General features: G+C 35.6%; 1 protein-coding gene across 1 annotated transcript in view; it reads left to right on the top strand.

Annotated features, from left to right (window-relative positions):
- LOC101891938 (disintegrin and metalloproteinase domain-containing protein unc-71) overlaps nucleotides 1–15,695 on the top strand; it is a gene marked incomplete in the record, with an annotated part of 263,600 nt that overhangs the window by 152,794 nt on the left and 95,111 nt on the right. Inside the window, 1 exon segment of the mRNA XM_059121629.1 lies at nucleotides 13,541–13,614. Coding sequence (XP_058977612.1) covers nucleotides 13,541–13,614 — 74 coding nt within the window.

The following is a 15,695-nucleotide window of genomic DNA, read 5'->3' as shown; positions in this document are numbered from 1 at the left end:
CGTGAGCCGTGCCCTGCCGTGCCAAATTTTCAAGTAGCCATGGAGATATTAACATGAGCACCTACCCACCAACCTATCCGCCCGCCCGCCAGCCTAGCCTAGCTACCAAGTTTCCTACATAGAGACATTCATAACATCAAATAATGTCATCCATTGGAATAATCACTTCTTTGTTATATTCTGTCCTGCTAGGACGGGCATTTTAATTTTAGTAGACATAATCAACAGTTCTTGATGGGGGTGCTTACATTTTTTATGATTTGGTTCTTGCCGGGCCAGAGCACACAGCATGTTGCATCAACCAAACAACATTTGGACATCACAATGTGTCGGCTGGTTGGCTGGCTGGCTGTTCACATGTGTTTGTGTGTGTTTTTTCGAAATTTATATTTTGCCTGTTTGCTCGACTCTCCGTACTCCATGTGATTGGATTGGATTTTTATCGAAATTCCTTTCACGTTTTGCCGTGATGCTTCAGGTGTTATGCCATGGCCATATAAACGGCCACATTAATATAATGGTTTGCCGATATTATCGTATTAAGTTTGTCCTCTCTTCGCTGTGTTCCTTCTAGCATCCTTTCCCATAGGCGCAGACGACAGTGCCATGGCTATCGAGGCAAATATTATATAAGAGCTCGGTTGATTTATGCCGTTATGTGCTGCCATAGCACACACACACACACGGCTGGCATGGAATAATTTGAGTCTAGTGAAGCATTTTAATGGAAAGTCCATTTAAAAAAAAAAAGTGTATCAGTGGAGAGCCTATTGAATAAAATATCTGATGAAAACGTACGGTTTGCCCCATTAGTCAGCAGTGGTCGTCGTCATTTCCATGAAGGCTGTATCAATGTTTGACTAATAAATTTGGTGCAGCGAATATTGGGTCTCATGCATTGCGATTTATGATGGAACAAGAGAAAAAAGGAGGCTGAATGGAACTTTCTATACCCTTCACCATCTGAAAACCTTAATAACATTTTCTTAATAACAATTCCTTAAATTTGAGGTTTGGGACATTTGTCAAAAATCGGCAGTATTGTGTCTAGGGTTGTTGGTATTGAAAATGAGATGAGATGGATTTGTCTAAAAATTGGCATTCGTAGGTCATAATTGATTCTAGTTCCATTGGCGAAACATTGTATATACAGATCCAGATTTTCGTATAGCCATCTTGTAACGGTACCTCCTGATACTCGGTATTTTGGGGATTTTTGCACATTTTTCCACGGATTTGTCTAAAAATTGGCATTCGTAGGTCATAATTGATTCCAGCTCCATTGGCGAAACATTGTATATATAGATCCAGATTTTCGTATAGCCATCATGAGTATCAGGAGGTACCGTACCTCCTGATACTAAGTATTTTGGGGATTTTTGCCAAATTTTTCCACGGAGACAAAGGTGGAGGGTATTATATGTTGGCCGAACTTAATGCTTCTTTACTTGTTAATTCTGAATATCAGTGCTGTGTGCGCCCAGTGGTCGCACATTTTTTTATTTTATTTTATTATTATTATTATTATTATTATTATTATTATTATTATTATTATTATTATTATTATTATTTTTTTTTTTTTTTTTTTTTTTGGAAATAGAAATTGCAACTTATTAGAATCCGATACGTGAAACTTTAAAAATCTTGAAAATCGGGAGGTCCAATAACAATGAGACTGTGCCTAAACCTGGACCGATTAGGCCCATCTTCTATAGCAACCATCATGATGCAGACTCGAACTTGATTTTATAAAGCAGAATGCCTAGAATCCATTTCAAAATTTATGGTGATAAAGTTTAGATAAATATTTCGAGGTGATACTAAAATAATGAGAAATTGAATATGACTTTCATTCAGGCATGTACACACGAGCCGGTCTCACTTCTCGTAAATGATGGTTTTTCAAAAAATGTTTGTACATTTGGTATTAAAATGTTAAGGTTTGCTCCACAAAATGACTTCCAACTGCAGTTGTAGTTACTATGCGGGCTCTAAATGATACTACAATGATTAGTTAAAAAATCCGAAAATTAATGAATTAAAATTTTGTTATCAATTCGTCATAGTTGTTGTTTGCTAATGGTTTTCTCCGATTCCATCTCTTAACTCTTTCATAAATCGATTTTTAATTATAATACTTCCTTAATTAATGTCCTCTCTGTCGAATAGAGCAGTGGGACTTTTTTGCAATCAATTTTTGAACGTGTTACTATAGGCTTTGTACCACAAACCCGCCGGTTTTCCCCTACGTTCAGCCGCAAAAAATCATTGAAGGTGTTATATGGGCACACCGTTGCCATAGTTGTAACTTATAACAACAACAGCCAAACCGATTCGATGTGATATTCTATTTCAATGGAGAATACCTGCATAGCATAGGCAGAGGGTCACAATGTGGCGTTATTGTTGTTGTTTGTGGCGAACTGTAGCGGGGAACGAGAGAAGCATCCATGTGTCGAATCAAATGTTTTCACAAGATCAAAGCCAAATATCATTGTTTCTGAAACCGTAGTGAAACAGTGAAGAAGAGAGACAGAGAGCGACAGAGGCTGACTGCTGGTGCGTATCCAAAAGCACCGAAATACATAAAACCAACAACGGCCTCAACCGAACTCACTGCATTGCAAATGAAAAACTCAAATATTTTGCATACTTTCAAGTGCTGTAGGCATCTTTCTGAATGCCTGAACACCATGTATGTCTGTGTGTGAGTGTGTGTTTGTGTGTCGTTGGCTGTCAGCCCAACTCCCCGAATGTGCCAGCAAGGCATTGCCATTGTTGATAATATTTTTTTGTTGAAGTCCTTGGGGTTAGGCTTCTTCGCTGCGTTTGGGTTCTTTTTTTCCGACTATATCAGTTGCATTTCCATTGTAGCCGGATACCACTCGTAATTGTGCAGCATTGCATGGACTTGCGAGTTGTATGACTGGGGATTGTTTCATTGTGTCTGGGCTTGTATTTCTGTTGCATTCTTGTCATCGCGACACACGACACAGTGGCAAAAATATTCAGAGGATTTTTTTTTTTGCTTTTGGTTTTATTGTTTTTATGAAATTAATTTTTGTCCCTGGCATTTAAAAGGGATTTGTAGTTAAGTATGGAAATATACACTCAAAGAGAAATAATCTTTATTAAATTTTTCTACAAAAAAAAAAAAAAAAAAAAAAATCTTAAGCACAATGACAGGGCAAAAAGTTACCAGACATTCGCATATCCGGTGTCTCTTTGTGAAATTAAAATTCAAGGAATTACAAAAAAGTTTGGCTGTTGGATTTCACAAAATTGTATACATATATTTTCATGTAAACAGATACTTTGATGTGAAACGTTTTTAAAAAATTAAAAATGTCGAACTTTATTTGTTGTGGTTTAAAGTTCGGTGTTACGTTCTCACAAAAATTCGATAGAAAATAAGTACGCATAAAGGCACCGCCTTTGAAACCATCATTCCCAAATACGGCCAATGAGTCACTTAACCAACCGTATGACGCAGATCAAATTTTAATGCAGTTTTCAAGCTGTTAATATATATCCTTGAAAAACAAATAATCGAGTAATATTTTCGTATATTACGATGTTTTTATAAAAACAACAAAAAAGGGATGAAGCCTGAACATTTTGCAACAATTACGATAAGTTCTATATTCATCTCAGATTTGAGGTTGGGAGAAATATTTAGCAATATGTAAAGTGAATTGTTTCTTAAGTTATGACAGATAAAAGTATTGAAAATTGCGACCCTTTGTGGATGAGGTACCGGACGGGGTTCGCAGATATATATCAGCTTCACAACAGAAATTGTGTTAGCAAAAATGTTTGTATTTGTGAAATTTTAAGAGGGTTAGTTTCTTGGAGCGTTTTGTTTTTCATAATGAGTCTTATGCCTTATGTTGAGCCCTATGTGTGGAAGGTACAAGAAGTAATAGTGCGATATCTACCATCTTTATAAAAGATCTAAATATTGAGATGCACTAAGTCTGATTGGAATCGGATGTTATTTTGTTATTCAAAATGTTGACCCTTTGTGGGGGAAGTATCAGAAGGAATATTCCGATCTCTACCATCTTTATAACAGATCTTAAGCTGATACAAATATTGAGATATGCCAAGTCTGAATGGAAGTGAGTAATAATTTCGCGTTTTAGGTGCTTCATGGGTATTCCAAATTTTGACCGTTTATGTGGAAGGTACCCGAGGGAATGGAGCGATATATACCACCTTCACAGCAGATCTTGTGTTAGAAAAAAAATTGGATTTGTGAAATATTAAGAGAATCGGATGCTTATTTCGGATTTTATGATCGTTTTTGTTATTCTTTGATCCTTTGTGAGGGAGAAACCAGAAGGAGAGGAACGATATATTCCATTTTTTGGTTAAACAAAATGTTGTGTTGTGTGTAAATTGAAGACAATCAGGCTCTTACATTAAATTTTATAAGGGTTAAAATTCTTCAAAAAGGGAGGTACATGATGGAGTGGACCAACATTGCCCATTTTCGCACCTGACCTACAACTGATGCAAATATTTGTATTTGCAATGTTTAAGGCTATCTTTGAACTCGATTATAATCCTTCCGATAGTTATCGCGCGCACCAGCCAAACAGACAGACGGACATACATCGCTAGATCGACCATAAGGGTTCTGAAACGTATTTGGCCCAAAGAAATCCTATGCTAAAACCGTTATTTCGATGAGTCACGTTTTGGTCGTATCTAGCCATATGGTTGAGGGTATAAAAAGGTATCTTTATACGCTCGGTGAAGCGGAAATCTTTAATATGAGAACACTTCTTCCTTTTTTTTCTCCGGCATAAAAGGAACAATTCACTCTCATTTTTCCCCTTTGTCGACCACTGTGCCACATATATTATCGATGTCTTCCACCTTACCGTCATTGTTTTTGCCCATCAGCAATGCATACATTTTCATACAACAGTCAAGACAACAATTGTTTTGCTAACAAATTTCCAAAGTTGCAACATTTTCTGGCACATTGTCAGCATTCATCCCGTTTTATCCAAATGTTAAGCCAATGCCGAGCCTGTTATTCAAATGCCAACCGAATAGCCAGCCAAGCCCAAGCCATTGCGAAACTATGCACTGCAGTTTGGAAGTTTTAGCATTCATTCTAACCAATTATCACTTAAGGGCAACCATAAAAAATTATCAAAAGCACAAAACGGTGCTGCAAACAAACGAAACCCGAAAACCGAAATCCCATAACATTAGTTTTTATGAAAATTTTAAATAATTCCTTTTTGGTGTATTGCCACTAATTCAACTAGGACATGTATTAGAGGAGCAAACGACTACAACCAGCGATGCTTCGGCCAACAACAATTTATAAGCAATGCCTTGAGCTATAAAATTCATTTTTCAAATATTGTAGCAAGTATAGGACAGCCATCCAGCCAGGCAGCCAGCCGGCCGGCCGGTCATTGATTGCTAGAACAATGGCGAAGGAGAACAATGGCAATAAACCACCACCACCATCACCACCATTGCCATCACGGCAAGCAACGGACGATTCCATTTCTGCGGTTATTCCATTAGTGTGGCTTGATGATGAAGTACCCAAAGTGCTTAGTATTCCATTAAAATAGAATTGCAAATACACTCACTCACACACACTCACTCTCTCACCCTGGTCGGAAGTCACAAAAAAACAACAACGAGAACTGAAAACGATATCTTTTTAATATTCAAGAAAATTTTCATAAAATTTCAATATTTATTTGTGGTAATCGTTGGCCATAAAATAGCTTCAATCTTAAAATCTCCTTGGGTGCTATCTTCGTCCTTCCCTTGTGTGAGATTTATGGATGCAGATTCATCTATTAGCCATGGCCTTTTGGTTCAAATGTCCCATAAATTCTTCGGAATTTGTACATAAATTACATAAAGTATTTTTGTTAATTCATTTTTTCTTCATTGTCTGCCCCCCCTTGGTCGAGCAGTCCCACCCATCCACCTCTGCAAAAAAAAGTAGGAAAGTAAATCTACTTCTTCTTTCTCTCCATTTGTGCACAAAAACAAAGGAAAACGAAAAACTTGTGACATTTATCAATTTCAAATGAATACTAATGACAACTATTATCATTAACAAATCCAAATGATGTGACCTTATTCAAATTTATGTCATTCGTTGTTGAGCATGTTTCTTCAGGCGAGCGAGCGAGCGAGCCACCGACCGACTGAGAAAGCATCTAGAACGTTAATGTAATGAGAAAACTGTAGAGATGAAGCATTATTTTGGTAAGTCATTTCAATATATAAAGAGGTCATAAGGGACCCATATAAATCTTGCGCAAAAAAAAAACCATCACCTATGGCTCATCTATTCGAGGGTAGTGGAACATAGACGACTTCTTTGCTTTTTCGTGGAAGAGGAGTCTTTACTCCAAGTATAGGTCATTACCATAAATGTTTAGTACATTATGTGTGTGTGTGAGTGCTCTGGCAGAAATGGTTCAGTGTTCGCGATGGCCTATTAAAAATGACGATGAGCTGTTTCTTTATAATGATGCGAAGTGCGTACTTAATTGTGTGGAAAAGATGATATTTTCTCAAGGCAAGAAGACGATGATGGTGTTGTTATTTTGTAATTAAGTCGGGTATAAAATATTCTTTGCCAAACAATGGGGAAGGTTGTTCTAAGTTGCGGGGAGATATATTTTTATCAAAATTGGAATTTTTTTGTAAATAATATGTAAGTTTTTTTTCGATTGGTATCAGTTATATTATAAACCAAATATATAAAGTGTTAAATAACTGTTTCTCTAATGCAATAAAAAAATAATTCCTAAAACTCACTTTGCGTTTCTGTAACTTGTCTGTTTCGGCCTATTAATAGAATGGTCACTAGAATCCAACCCAACGACAACTTTAAACCAGTGAAGAAAGGCCTAAGTCGGGCTGCGCCGACTTTATGATGCTGATATTGCACCTTTAGCGCACAATAAACATGAAATCTATAAAATTCTGAATCTCTATAAAATTTGACAGAGGTATTTATATGATAGTTGGCACCAAATTTCATTATTGCAGGGAGTATTTTACGGGTGTGAGAGAGTTAAATACTATATCCATTGAAACATATATATGAGACCTATAGCTATATTTTAACCGATTTTCACCAAATACACTTGATAAACTTTCTTCTTCCACTGTATATTACGGTAGAGGAAAAATTTAACAAATCAGATAAAGACTATATTGGAGCTATAGCTATATCTGAACCGATTTCCACCAAATTTGGCAAACTTGTTTCTAAGCTCAATTTGGTTATTGGTCTAACTCGCGTCCTTCTCCATGTTACAAATAAATGCACATAATACCCTCACCACAGTGTGGTGTAGGGTATAAAAAACGCAAACACTTTTCATACCAATGGGTTTCTGACAAAAATTTATTAAAAATCTAATGTCTTTCATTATAGGAATAGGAATTTCGATATTTTAATTCTCAGTTACTTATCACTCCTTCAAGTTTATGTCGACATCAAGTGATTATCTTAATATGGCAGCCATATAACTGATATGCCTTAAAAATCGTCAACTACTCCTATCGGTACCTTTTGACCTATAACCCGGGCCATGCGGGGTCTAGAGGTAACGAGATAGCGAACTCTCTTGACAAAACAGGCAGGGAATCAGCAACAGTGAACTTGTGCAATCCAATGCTGCAAAATGCATCACGTCTAGAGTTAAATACATGGGAAAAACGCCCACGTATCCCTATGGAACAATGCTAACGTAGTGAAAACAATAGAAATCCTATGGGGAGACATCAAATGGGGTAAAAACGAAAAATCTCTTATAACTAGGTGAGAAAGAGATCAGTGGGCTAATAGCCATCCTCGCAGGGCACCTGGGCCTATGAGTCTTTTGTATCGAGGATTTGCAGATAACAGCATATAAAGGGCATGCGCAGAAGATAATGCAACGTTGGAATATTTTCTCTGTCAATGGGCAGCGTTTGCAAAAATCAGATCCAAATTCTTAAGAGAATACTCCTTACCAGACCTTAATCCGATCAAGGTAAATGTCATAAAACAGTTAAGGAATTTTGTTGAGGCAACTGTAGAAATGCATGAAGGGTGAGATAAAAAAAACTGCGACAAAGTTAAAGGCCGTAATTTTTCCTTTTTTTAATTTTATTGAATGAACGCACAAAATTTCGGAAATAGCATCAAATTTTAGAATAAGCCTAGATTTGTTGGAATTATTCACCTTTGGCACGAATTATGGCCTTCAACAACGGCCAATGAAACCGTCACACGCGGCCCGAATGTTGCTCTGCGTTATTTTGACCCATTCCCGGCGAAGCGCTTTTTTAGTGCCAACCTTGCTTTCCAAAATACTCCAAACACAATAGGATTGGTATTCGGAAATTTTTGTGGCCATTATGCGCTGGAAATGAAGCGAGGATCCTCATTTTGTAACCATGCTTGTGTGGCGCGTTCTTAGTCCTGTTGGAATGTCCAAGGTCTGCGACCAAGTTGTTTGGGTACCCAAGGCTTTAATACACCCTCCAGAATATTTTTCCGATAATATTCGGCATTTATTCTGATACCACGTTCGCTTAATATGAGCGAAAAACGATCATCAGCTGTTATGGCGGCCCACACAATCACCATGGGCGGCGCTTGCCTTCTGGTGGCCAACCGAAGGTGCACATTTCAGCTTTTTTCTGGAAAATTCTCAACAAAATGCTTTTGTACGTTCGTAAACAATATAATGAGCTGTCACTGGAATAATTTTAACAGCTGTCGGACGAGGGGCTTAGAAATGACAGCAATCTGAAGTTGATTTCAATTTTTTCATCTTACCCTGTATAATAGATTATAAACTGCGGTATTCTTAAATAACTTTTAGTCTAGAGCGCACAACAGGTCTATACAGGTTTAAGTGCATATCCACCAGGATATGTGGGGATTTTCTCGTCCTTCTTTTCAACCTAACCTAATCTAACCTTTTGACTTACGACTATATATTAATTGCTCGTTAGTCAATTGTTCTTTGAAATAAAGGATTTATGAATAACGCGCTAATTTTCGTTACATTTTTGTTTGGACTTTATCAGCCATTTGTTGATATTAGAAGTTTTAAAAAAAGTTTTTGAAGAATTTAGTCACTATTTAAAACTGAAGTATTTTTAATGGTTATGTGCGTTTTCTAATCGAAAGTATTTTCACAACTTGAACTCTCATTTGGTAGCTTCATATAAAAACGTTCTTGAAACCGTTTCACTCCTTCTAGTTCCTCCCTTACAAAGGTCAACGTTTTTCAAAAACAATAGACCATGATAAAATATGACAAATCAATCGAAGTATCTTATCTTTATCCAATTTTTGTACACTTAGCATGTAAATCAAGTGAAAAAATGGTCGAAATTTCAATATCAATCCAATTTTAGATCTGGTGTGGGTTTTGGATATGGGATTTATCAGCTCACTCATAGTGAGCCTCCTCACAAAGGGACTTGAAATGTTTTTAATTTTATAGCAGCAGGCCAAAAATTGTGGATGTGAATGGTTAAATAAAATCATTAATCCGATGCCTGCGTAACGAGGTATTGCAATATTTGTCTAATATTATGTAGGTCCAATTTTTATGGATGAATCCCTCCCAAATGGGATAAATAAATAAATCATCAAATGTCGGTATACCAATAGAAAGTTTGCAAGTTGTCTTTAAGTAATTTAAAAGTATTTCATTCTCAAGATCGATACAAAACTGAGCAATGCTCGCTTTATGAAAATCTTATTTCCAAATTTTGGATTTTCTTAAAAAACGGAATACAATTTTGATGCTTTTCAGACAGACATTTAAAAATCTGTTCGGCTTACTATTGGATACAAAAAAACACTATGATATACATCATTTTTCGGGGTAACAACAGTTGCCCTTAAAAATCATTCTATTTTTAATGCAAACCGAAATGATTAAAAACAAATAATAATAAAATGGTTTTTTTTTTTTAAAAAAAAAATCTTCGAAAAACAAAAATGTATTAAAATTCAATTTAAAGAGATTAGAATGGTCTCGAAATAAAGTTCTCAAGGCAACAGAAGAAGCAACAACAACAACAACTATGCCTGCGTAATTGCAAAGGTGTGTAATTTTCATCCATTGTAACACCTACCCACGCATTCAGTGGAATCCAGCATCGGCAGATAACAACATGACAATAATACAACGACGTATCTAGGCAGGCACAGCGATGTGGTGGCAACGGAAGTTGTACAAAGGAGAAACAAAAAAAGAAATTGTTACAAATGAGAACAGTCAACATTTTAATTTGTTTAATGAGCATGTTGAGGAAAACAATTGTAGGTTTTTCTTCATTGTGGTTGTTGTTGTTGTTATCGTTGTTGCTGTAATAAAACAATGACAGGAATTTTTGTCCAGAGCCAGGCGGAATATCGGCCATAGAATACAACAACGGGCATAGCGAAACCAACAATAATTAATTTATATATAAAACATTGGAAACGAATATATTTTTGCCACTCACATCTCAAGGTGTGCGCTGCACGGTAATGATTGTTACAGCCAGAATTTCACTTCAAAATTTCACCAAGTTACGATGTTGTTGTTGTATTTGTATTTCAATTTAAAATTCATACCTTTGAAATTATTTACTTTCTTGTTTAACTGTGTAGTTCAAGTCTTTAGCAATTTTAAAAGGGCAAGGATGTCAGGGAGAAGTACAATCGTCCCAGCCGCCCTTGGACCCCCTCCCCTCACGGCAAATGTTTGCTATTTATTTGCACTTCTCTTTTAGCAAGTCTCTTATTTATAGTTACCTCGTTTGCGAGTTTCTCTGTATGACTGTGTGTGTGTGAGACTGTGCGTCTGTGTGTGTGCATGTGGTTGGGAATGAATACGAACTCATTTCTTGTTTCTTTTTATTTGTCGGCATTGTCGATTTGAGTGCTCTCAAGTGAAACATTTTAATGGAAAGCGGTTTTCCAAAGCTTTCATTCTGTTTATCAATTAAATTTCAATTACTCAAATGAAATGAATGGTTTACATTACTATTTACAAATAAAAAGAGCCAGCCAAGCGTCAGCCCAAACCTCCAACCCACTTCAGCTGTGGCTGTGTCGCAGCAGAAGCTAAAAACAGCCTTGCCAGCAAAAATAATGGCAAAGCAAATATATTTACAAAACAAAAATAAAAACAATATAAATATTGAAATTATTTAAAATATTCCAATTGAAATGTAAATATTCATGAATCTCTTGCCACCAATACCCTGCGGTGGCCATAGGACCAAATACCGGTATTCGTTTTATTTTTGAAATATTAATTATAAGGACAAATGGATTGAAGCTTAAACTGAATTTTATCAACTACTTTAATGTTTTATGGAAACTGACAGGGAAATTAATAGGCCAGCAGAAGATGGCCACGTTTCTAGACCTTTATTAATTTGACCTTGTCCGGTGGCCTTCATGCTGACTGTTTCACACGGCATCCACAAACACAAGCACGACTCATTTCTGACATTTTTGTGGGATTACGTACCGGTTAGTATACACTCATACTGAGAGTTTCAATATTCAAGCCCAATTTAGGTACTGTCTTCGATTCGTATGAATTTTATGTTTATATTAAGCATGGCAGCTCAAGAGCAAAAGCTCAGTCGGCCGTCTAATTCGAATCCATTATGACCATCAAATACCATATTTTAGACAAATCTGTGAAAATTTGGTAAAAATCATCAAAATACCACATATTGGGAGGTACCGTTATATGGGGGCTATACATACAATATTTCGCCACAGCAGCTAGAACCCATTATGACCTACAAATACAATTTTTTATACAAATTCGTGGGAAAATGTGGCGAAAAACATCAAAATACCGAACATCGGGAGGTACCGTTATATGGCGACCATTAAAAAACTTGGGCCAAAATATCTGATTTTTAATACCAATCATACAATACACAATACAAATGGTTCTGCCAAATTTTTGAGATCTGCGTCGAATAATGTGGGCTGCATCGTGTTTTCAACAAACGGACAGACATTGTTTAATCGACTTATGCTGATTATGAATATACGGTCTACGAAAATTTTTCGGGACATTATAAACGGAATGTCAAAGTTAGTATACCCTCCTTTTCAAGGTGAAGATTAAAAAATATAAAAAACGCCCGCCAACATTCCGAACGAATATGGAAATTTAAGAAAAAATAGAAACAAATATTACGCTCTATACGAAGACGTTGACCTGTATAGTTAATTTTCTGTCACAGGCTGTAGTATCTATTAAAAAATTCAAATACGAGATTTGAAACAATTCCGGTAAATTATGTCGCTAGAACTATTAAAGTGAAGAATATAGGGATGAACATATATAGGAGGTATACCTAAACGTGGATCTTTATGGCAATGTTCAATACCAAAGTCCTGCAGACCAAACACACATTTGAGTAAAATTTTATCAACCTGCTTCAATTCGTTCGGAAGCTAGAGTTATTTCCCCAGACGGAGGACATAGCTAAATCGACATAGAATGTTTTCTAAAATGTATATTTCAAGGTGTTACAAACGGAATGACAAACTTCCCTCCATACTATGGGAGAATGAATACAAATATGAGGAAAAATAGAATTTTAGTTTTCTCTTACTTTATCTCTTGCTAATCTTTTAAGTTACCAATAGCAAAAATAATAGAACGTCCCCTATTGGAAATGTCGTTTATGAGACCATCGATATTTTGCAATTTCCGCATATAAAACTGTTATTTCTATATGTGGCGCTTTAAAATCTCCAAACCTAAATTTTTGGCAGAAATTGTAAAATTCAAAACTTCATTAATGATAAAATAACAATTTTTAATTTTTCAATAGTGTATTTTAAACATTTTTGCATTGCTCCAACGATGTAATAGTGATTTTTTTTTCTTATAAATTATTTGCAAACTATACGATAACTTAAATAATAATTAAAAAATAATTTAAATAATAATTAAAAAATGTCAAAGGTCAACAGGGCTTAACTACTTTGCTGTGGGATCTTCATATTAGAATTTTCACAGACCAACATTTGTAATGTTGATATTAATTTAAAGATAAACTAATGAAATTCCTTCCTTCCATAAGAGCTTCCATAAACTATTGTAAGTCATTTTTGGTAACACAGACTTTTCAATTTCACAACAAAAAATCTTCAAAAGTTGATTAATATCCCAATAATTAGCCAATATTAGTAAAGACTGCTACACTACTTGCTTTGCAAATTAATAAATAAATAATTTAATTTTGTTAATTAAACAAAAAATGTCTAAAAACTCTTGAACATTGTGTGTCATTGCGCTTCTCAATCAAGTGGAAAGCTTTGACATTATCCCTTCTCTCTCTCCCTCTCTCCTCCTCCTTCCCAAACTTAATCGCAAAACAGATTCTTTCCACTTATTTACACTTAATAAAATTCTCATTCATTTAGTCGAGTATTAAATGTCTTCCATTAATTCAGTTTATTAATTTCAAGCTTTACTTTTTCTCTTTCTCTCTCTCTTTGCAGAAACACTTTCATCGAACCTCATTGTTAATTAAGGCTTTTAATCATAAGTTTCGTTTAGATCTGGAATTAAATTCGTAAGTATTTTGGCCATAAGAATGTGATGTGTCATTGGGTGGCATGGAAGCATAAAAGAAAACACAAACAATGGAAAAATATGGGATAGAGGATTATGTGATTATGCTTAGTTGGGGAACATGGTGTTGCATACGTAATAATATATCTGCGTGTAGACGAGGTTCATTACTCATACGCCGTAGGGGTGTTGTAGACAAATGACATTAGTCTATGGAACATACATTTGACAATAACAACTAAAAAAAACTACATGATTATGGTTGGAAGGAGTAATTAATTAAATGTCTACATCAGTTCTAGGCTACATCGAATTTGGAATATACTACATTTTAAGAAGCTATGAGATAACTGAGAACCAAAGCCTTTATATATACTCGATAACATAAAATTTTTTGAAATGACATTATTTATGCCATAGCACCGTATGATTAGTTTATGTGGTGGTTTATCTCGTCATATCCTTCGTTATAAGCATATTTCACACAATAATTAATCTAGCATTCTAATCACTTAACTCAATTTTCATTCTTTACGATCATGATTGTTTATTTTGGTTTCCTCTTTGCACCTCTAATGTCATTAATAATCTTATTTAATGTAAAAAAACTAAAGTTTTTGGTAAACATACCTTTGGGCATACCTCAAAACGTGTTGACAAAACTTCCTGGACATTGTTGCTGAAATCTAATCCCTCCCTGAGGCACTAGAAAAAATAACCACCTCCCCGCCATATCATGGGAGTAAAAGAGCCCAGAGAAAAATAAAACGGAAAAAATTAAATGTAATAAAAGCATCACAACAAGATTTGCTTATCTGGGCGAGGTCAAAGCAAAAAGTGTGACAACCCAGTGACTACGTCCAACTGACACAGAATGGCAAAGTAAACAATTTACTTAGGTTGTTTTTCTATTTACCATGACCAAAATACACAATGACAGTCGGAAAAAGTATTTCTCTTTTCTTTTGTTTTTGTATTCCATTTTGCTGCCACGAGTGGCAATTAAAGGTCACATGCAATTCAACGTCAAAGTTGGTGGAGTACACTTGGAGACCGAGTGAGAGAGACATCAGTCAGAGTAATTTGGAATACCATCAATGAATTTAAGTTGGTTTTTATTTAAATAAAATAAATCGAAGTGGGGTGAAAGATACATACGATGATGTTATATTTAAATTGCTCTCACAGAAAAGGAACTTGAAATCAAAAACATAACGGCTACTTTTCCAATAATTGATATTTATACCATCCGCCATGTGACAGCAGAGGGTAAAGGTATATCATTTAATATGTGCTAAAAGGTGGCCATAGTAACAACCTTTACATGCTTTTCCGAAAATGTACAATTCGTACGTCCGTCTGTGTGGCTGTCGTATAGTGTATTCACCTTAGTATAGACTTTAGGAATTGTAATATTTTTTCCCCCATTTCGGACGCCATATTTTAAACAAATAAGGTAGGCTGCGGAATGGGAGCACCCGATGTTATCAAGACCACGTACATCCCCAGCAAAACGTCTCATAAGTTCAAGTGATTCGGAACTACAACATTGTGGGTGACAAAGGTCATGATTTTAAAATGGCATGGTGTGGCTAGGAAGTAGTCTATTTCGTATCTTCTTAATGACTTCCTCAAAGCTCGTCCGACGTAGTTAATGAAGGATGCGTTAAAAAATAATTCTAAAATTTTGTAGGTGTTACAAAATTTCGGTTTCTTTATAAAAAAGGATTTTTGTATTTTTTTATACCCTCCACCATACATAGTATGGAGGGTATATTAAGTTCGTCATTCCGTTTGTAACTCATCAAAGTAATAATTTTAGACCCAACAAAGTATATATTCTTGATCAGCGTAAAATTCGATTTAGACCCGTCCGTCTGTTGTAATCACGCTGGAGTCAAAACGAATTAATATACGAAGCTAAAATTTTGCACAGATCTGGCTTTTGTCTGCAGTGAATTGGGCTATATCGGTCCACGATATCTTATGGTCCCCATATAAAGGTACCCTCCGATATTCGGTATTTCGATGATTTTAGCCACATTTTTCAACGGATTTGTCTGAATGTTTGCAGAAGGCGTT

This window comes from Musca domestica, unplaced genomic scaffold (genome assembly GCF_030504385.1).
Source record: "Musca domestica strain aabys unplaced genomic scaffold, Musca_domestica.polishedcontigs.V.1.1 2, whole genome shotgun sequence".
NCBI lineage: Eukaryota > Metazoa > Arthropoda > Insecta > Diptera > Muscidae > Musca > Musca domestica.
This window is presented reverse-complemented; position numbering and strand designations above follow the sequence as displayed.